At 42.8% G+C, this 7376-nt stretch overlaps 1 protein-coding gene across 1 annotated transcript; it reads left to right on the forward strand.

Moving 5' to 3' along the window:
- Nucleotides 1-272: 272 nt before the first annotated feature.
- C21H8orf48 (chromosome 21 C8orf48 homolog) lies at nucleotides 273-3985 on the forward strand. Its single transcript, XM_067722082.1, is given in 1 exon segment — nucleotides 273-3985. A coding segment is annotated over 1 exon segment (912 nt). The 5' UTR covers nucleotides 273-537; the 3' UTR covers nucleotides 1450-3985.
- The last annotated feature ends 3391 nt before the right edge of the window (nucleotides 3986-7376 follow it).

Consider the following 7376-nt stretch of genomic DNA (forward strand, 5'->3'; position numbering starts at 1 on the left):
GTTTGGGTTTTTTTTTTTTTTTTTTTTTTGAAGGCGAGGCGTGCACTCTCAGATTAGTCAGAGGCCGCCTTTCCCTGTTGCCCTCACACACATGCACAATTTTTTGACCCCTAGGGAAGGGGAGTTTGCAACTTTTTCTGGAGGATTATTAGATTTTGTACTAAAATAGCACTAAAGAGAAGACTCCGGAGAGCGAACGGAGAGGGCGGCGCCGACAACCCAACAGGAACAATGCGGGCAGAGTCGGTTTTGGGGAGGGCGGGGAAGGGGAGGAGCGAGGCGCCTCAGCGACCTACTGCGCAGGACCGCCCCTGGTTGCCAAGGCAGCGGGAAGGCGTCGCCCGGAAGCGTTTCCTTACGCAACGGTCAGCTCCAAAACCCATCCCCCAGGGGTTCAGGACTGACTAGTTCCTGAGGCAATCTTGACCACCGCAAAGCAGATGAGGAGCAGAGCCTGATGCAATGTGATGGCCATCCGCCTAGAAGCCCGAGGATTCAGAGAAGCAGGGGAAATTGACCCAGACAGACGTCGGGACTATGGCAGACTTTTCTAAGGAGACCTTTGAGTCCTTTACTGATGAGGCACAGAGTTCCAGTTCATTCAGTTCCTCTGGAGGACTGCAGCCCTGGTCCTATGCCTCTGGGAGTAAATACGAGAATGGAACGCCGACTCCACGCTTGCAATATGGAGACAACCAATCTGAGTTTTCACACTTCAAAAATAATGAAAAGAAGTTGAGCAGAAAATGGATTAACAACCTCAAGGGCAAGGAAATGAACTCTGGACAGTACCAACCAGACACTAAACTTGAGACAGAAATCACTCAGGCATCCCTTGAAGAATTGAATGCCCTGCAGTCCTTCTGCACCGTTAAGATAAACCTGATCCATCATAGTGCGACCTCTAAGGGGAAAAAGAGCAGCAGACATAAAAAGCTGCAGCTTGGATCGGATGCAGAGGCTCCAGAGGTAGATGCCTTAAACTGTACTGTTCCCGATGAGCTCCTGAACAGAATCTATTTTAAAAACATGAGGACAACACCCAACGAGGTGGTATCAGCTAAGCAACACATTTCTTCTCGGTGTCCCAGCTGTAACAGGAAAAGAGCAGAACTGGCCCAATCTGCCTTCCTGAAACAGAAGAAGACTTTACTGGAGTCACTTCTACTCCAAGAGAAAATAGATGAACATCTTCATATGAAAGACTTTCTTACCCTTATTGGAGAAATACATCAGAGCCTTCCCAGGCTTTCCGATGACCCCAGAATAATCTGGGAAAGACTGAAGGAGAAAAGTCAAATTGGTTACTCTGGTTTTGAAAGGTCAGATACAAAGCAGGAGATGTAGCAGAATGGAAATAGTGCTTGTCATCGCCTTTTTGTCCGCCAATTTTCAAACCTCTTACTCTTAACTAAACAAGGGATGGTGTTTATTAATGATAATGTGTAATGTGTATAAATGTTTTGTGTATTTGAATAATTATCATCATTTCTGTAATAGGAGCAGAGCATTTGGCCTGGCCGTTAGCACGACCGTTATCGCGAGACCCTGAGCCAACAGTCAGCTGGCAGTAGTGCTCGCGGCAGAGAGTGTGGTGAGAGGTGAGAGGCGGTTGCAGGGCCTGGGACAGGCTGAGGGCCGGGTCCCGCAGAGCCCCAGAGCCCTCACCGCAGCCGCCCGCTAGCCAGGCCCAGAGCTTGAAGCAGCGAAGCAGCAGCGGACCCCTCCCCCATCCCAACGTCTGCAACCTAATGGCGGCGGGCGGTCTTCGTGGGTCGCAGTCCGTGGAGGCTTCAGCAACTGGAGTATATGGACACTGCCGTTGAGGTAACAGCTTCAACCTGCTTCAGTCTCTCCATTCAAGTTTCAAAAGTTGGTGCAGCTTAGATCAGTTGTCTCCCCCTAGGAGGTGGCCAGAGGCCAGGGTTAAGTTGCACGGACATTGCAGGTCATTAGTTCAGGTCCACCTCTGTGGTTGGGCTCTTCTCAAAGAAGGGCAATTGCTGTGAGCTGGGGATTCACCTGATGGGCATTTGCTACAACACGTATTCCTGTCGATCGTATACAAATGATTCTCTCCAGGTTAAATGAAAAGCCTGAGGGCCGGCTTGGGTCCGGGCCGGCTGGGTCCTGGCCGCCTGGCTCCCTCATTGATGATGGCTGGGCAGAGTCTGGGGACCTGGCCCTGGGGGCACTGCCAGCTGAGATCTGCCCCCTCACCCAGGCCTGGGCGCTGGCGGCAGGACTCAGACTGGGTGCTGGATGAAAGCTCCTGGGCAGGGTAACTGGCCCGCGCAGGGACCCCCTCCTGTAAGCCAGAGCATGGACCTTGGAGGGTGAAAGTTGAGCCTTGGGACCTTGCCCTTTCTTGTCAGAACAGAGAATAACATTTGTTTCGATGGAGGTTTATAAGAACACGGTGACCTGGCCTCAAGAACAAAGGATCTAACACCAAGAAGTTTGTAACAACTAACCATGCCCCTCCCTATAAAAGGGCTATAAAAGGGCTTTGCTGAAAGCTTTCCAGGTGTCCAGGGTTTTTAAGGCATGAGCCACCAGTCTCCTTGCATGGCCCTGCAATAAACCTTTCTCTGCTCCAAACTCCGACGTTTTGCTATTGTTTGGCCGCAGTGTGTGCTGGGCACTCGGACTTGCGTTCGATAGTATTTCTACAGGTACTCTGTGCTTCCTTCACAGATTTGAGGACTAAAGACTTTCCACCCAGTATTTTTTCAGATTCTAGAGGGCAACATTTTATAGTTGGAATAGTTACAAAGTTTTTATAACAATGCAGGAGAGAGATGCTGGCAATTTGGACTAGGGTTTTGACAGTACAGATAGAAATAGAGATCTAAGAAGTACTTAGGAGGTAATAATTGACATTCTTTGGTGAAGAAATGGATATGGGGGGTTAATAAAAGGTAAATGTTAAGAATGGGCTTCCCTGGTGGCGCAGTGGTTGAGAGTCCGCCTGCCGATGCAGGGGACATAGGTTCGTGCCCTGGTCCGGGAAGATCCCACATGCCGCAGAGCGGCTGGGCCCATGAGCCGTGGCCACTGGGCCTGCGTGTCTGGAGCCTGTGCTCCGCAATGGGAGAGGCCACAACAGTGGGAGGCCCGCGTACCTCAAAAAAAGAATGTTACTTAGTTTCTGACTTGTGCATTTGGATGAATGATAATTCATTAAGATAGGAGCATTGGAAGAGGATGATGTTTGATTAAGAGGGTGATTATTTGGACATGGTTAGTTTGAGGAATATTTGAGACATTCATACTGAGAGGTTGAGAAACATTTGGTTATTTGTGCTTGCGATCTGGAGAAAAGGTCTTGAGGGGGTGGGGATCATTGGCATATATGTCATAGATGTGGTGAGCTCTTCTAGAAGAAAGGAGAATGACAGGAGAAGAAGGGCTATGACCAACTCCTGAGAACTTCTACCCACCAATTAATGGCTGGGTAGAGGAGAATAAGACAGCAAAGGAAGTTGAGAAGAAGTCATCATAGAAAGATAAAGGAAACCAGGAAAGAGTCGTGTCAGAGAGACCAAAGAAAGAGAACATTTCAAGAAGGATGGGTTGTCTAAGAATGCCAATGCAACAGAGTTCACAGATGATTTAGTCATGTGTTGGCTTCTTTGACTTAACAACAGCAACTTCATAAAAGTTGGGCTGACAGTAGATTGAGGAATAAATGTAAGCTAAGGAAATGAGGAATACAGGTATAGACTTCTTGAAGTTTAGCTGTGGAGGGAAAGCAGGAGAGGTAATTTTTCTATATGTCTAACACTTAAGCTATCACGGTCAAAAATTTGTAAAAATCAGCAAAAAAAATAGCCTTTGTATCAGCAAAAAATAACCTTTGTATCATGTCAATATTACTCTTTGCCTTTAGACCTTCATTTATGTATTAAGATACTCTTTTTTCCCCATAAAATGTAGTGTATTTTCTCTTAGTCATTCCTAAATAAAATGGGAAATAAAATCATTACCATTTTCACAGTAACTTTTTATTGAAATTCACGTTACATCTTGCTTTATCTTTGCCATCTTAATATATTCACATTTCTCATAATCAAAATGCTGAATAATTTCCCCATTAAGGGTCATAATTCACCCTTTAGTCAACTAAGTCTTCCAGTCCATGCACAAGAGATTTTTAGAATTTGTTTAGGTCTTCTTTAATTTTGAAAGAAATGTTTCATAGTCTTCAGCATACAAAAGTTGTGTGCTTCTTTTATTGAATTTATTCCTAAGTATTTTACTCCATTGTTTGCTATTGTAAGTGAATTTTTTCCAATCCAGTTTCTTTTTGTATGTTCATTGCTAGTGCATAGAAATACAACTGATTTTTGCCTGTTGATTTTGTATCCTGAAACTGCTGCTGAATTCATTGATTTGCACTAACAGTGTTAAAAAATGGATTGTGTGGGATTTTATAGCTAGAAGATTATGTCATTTGTGACCAGAGATAATTTTACTTCTTGCTTTTGATTTGGATACTGTTTTTTTCTTCTTGCCTAATTGCCCTGGCTCTAACTTCCAGTACTATAATGAATAGAAGTGGTGAAGTGGGCATTTTATTTTGTTCCTGATCTTAGGAGAAGAGCTTTCAGACTTTCACCATTGAGTATGTTAGTTGTGGGTTTTCCATAAATGGTCTTTTTCATTTTGAGGAAGTTCCCTTCTATTCTTAGTTTATTGAATGTTCTTATTTCATTAAAGGGTGTTTCATCAGTTGAGATGATCATGTGTACTCTTTAACCCAGTCTAAAGCCTCACCTTCTTTGGACTCAGCCCATAACCATGAAACACTGACTAATCAGAATTAAAGGCTGTAGTCTATATGCTAAGGCACAAATATAAATTCATATTATAACACTTGAGTCTTAATAATCTTTTCTTTCTTATTTGATTGTGAGCAACTGGAGGATAGAGTTGATACCATCTTACATGATATCCACGGGGGTTAGCACAGTGCCTGGCACAGGACGGTGCTCAACAAGTTTCACGGATGAAAGAAGAAGTGCATACAAATAATGACATTTAATATGTCTTTTGCATCAAAAGAAGAAAATAATTTAGCATACTCTTTTCTGTCAATGTTTTGCCTTTGTGTAGCTGTTTTCTGTAATTTTTCTCTCTCCATGGCTTGGATTCCCTTTTTTTTTCATGTATATACATACTTTTTCTCAGTGACAAATTAGTGGAAAACTTCTTTGATAAGATAGTTTTCCCTATGCAGCCAATTAATACAGTATTCATTTATAAGAATTAATATAAAAATATCTTTCTGGAATTCATATTTTCAGGTAGAAAAAACATTTATGGGAATTGTTAATTTTAAAGATAATTCATGACTTTTTGCAATTTTGAAAAGAGGTACAAGTTCTTGATGCTCGAACTTGAGAATAGTGTTTATTATCTCTGAACAAATTCAAAAGGAATGAATATCCTTTCTCCAGACTCTTTATAGCTGCACCCAAGAGATTCCAGTATAGCTGGAAAGCAAAGTCCATCATGTCAGACGCTAAGAAACCATTATTTCCCCAAGCACTAAAAATGTATCTAGCAAAAAAAAAAAAAATTGTATCTGGCAACCTGGTACAGGATTATACAAATATGCAATTTATATAACTATAATACATAAATTATATAAATACACACCTATTTAGTTTATGTTTTTTATCACAAAAATTTCTGCACTAAGAAACAAATCTATGCATTTAACAAGTGTTAGAAAAACGAAATCCTTGGAACAGAACTAAGTGATGTGTCAGGCTGAGAGAAAGAAAATTCAGTCCTGAGCATCTGAGTCATTCAGATTCCAATCTCAGAACTGTTTAGGAATGTTTGGGACACCCAGCTCTGAATACCTCCAATTTTAAACATGTTAGTTTATTTCATGATGAAGCCTAATATAGTAACTTAGTTTTTTCTGCAGCGACATAGCTAAACAGGCTGCAAAGAAGTAAGAATTGTGGCTCTACATGAGTGTGGGCTCTCCCCCAATTTTTTCTGGAGTTGACAAATGAAAAGTACATACAAAAATAGTTAACTGTGAAACATAAAAAGAAAAGATAGCTGAATTCTCAGTTGATAATACCCTCTGCCGTAGAGAATTTCAAAATTTTCCAATTTTCAGTAGACTCAAATTACAGTGGAAATTGCAAAATTCTATCAGGGTGACTCAAATAATTCTAAAGCCTAGTTTTGATGAGCCCACTGTTGAGGTATTAACAGAGGTTTAGGAGAAAGTATGTTGTGGTCATTCCACCCAAAATTTGCTTTGGATGTCAAGATTGATGACCCCACACAAAGCCTGAGAAGGTCTATTACTCATGTAATGAGAGCTTCCAGGGGGCACAGGGCAAGCTCCCAAGCTGATCTAAAAATGGCTAGACAGAGAGGAAAGAGGACTGGTTTGCCTTTTATTGTGATTAGGGAGGGGGGCTGAGGTAAGGATTCCCATCTGTGGGCTGGGCTTACATGGTCTGAACTTCCTGCCAGTACCAGAGGGACACCTGGGCTTTCTTATCAGCTAATCCAAAGGTGGAACAGGAGGATGGGCCTTGGAAGTTTCTGACCATCAAACATCAAAAATGGAATCAGACTCTTTATTACAGGTCATCCCTGATGTTTGATGATAAAAATGTCACATTTCATTTAATTAAATTTTATCTTGCTTGAGTATGCCATAAGGGAGTTCTGTGAGGCTTGTAGCCTGAGACTGACAAGGGTGGGGAAAGTTCCACTGAACACCTTGTTCAAGAGCCCAGCATTGGATAATTTTAGAAGTGAAATGGTCACCCTTAACAACATCTGGAATGCCAAAGTGGATAAAGTGAGGCCTGTATTGTGGCTTTAATATGACACACTGATTTATATTTGGGGTATCTGTGAGGAAAGAGACTTCCACAGTTATTTTCCCCAAGGATGGAAGCCTTGGATAAGTAATTGTTGTGGTTACCATTGGTGGAACCAGGTCACTAGACCATTGGTGGAACCAGGTGGCTAGACCATTGGCAATGGCCTGAGAGTCTGTAAACACGCACCAGTGGAGCCACTTACTGGCCAGGGTAAGATGACTGCCTGAGGTTCAGTTAGTTTTGAAGGTGCTTGGATCCCATCCTTTATCAAGGACCATGATGAGCAGTTTTGATGCTGTCCATAAAGTGTACAAACTCCCATCGCTGTTCACTCATTTGATCCCAAGGGGCTCCCCAAATAGCCAAGGGTTCAAGAGAGGAGTGACCTCTTCTGGCACCTAGTCAACTGGCAAGAGACTGAGGACAGAAGAGGCCACCCTTTCCTGCAGGTGGGATACACCAGAGGACCCAGACTTAGCTCTATCCTGTAGGTAACACTTCTGCTTAGCA

This window comes from Pseudorca crassidens, chromosome 21 (genome assembly GCF_039906515.1).
Source record: "Pseudorca crassidens isolate mPseCra1 chromosome 21, mPseCra1.hap1, whole genome shotgun sequence".
In the NCBI taxonomy this organism is placed as follows: domain Eukaryota; kingdom Metazoa; phylum Chordata; class Mammalia; order Artiodactyla; family Delphinidae; genus Pseudorca; species Pseudorca crassidens.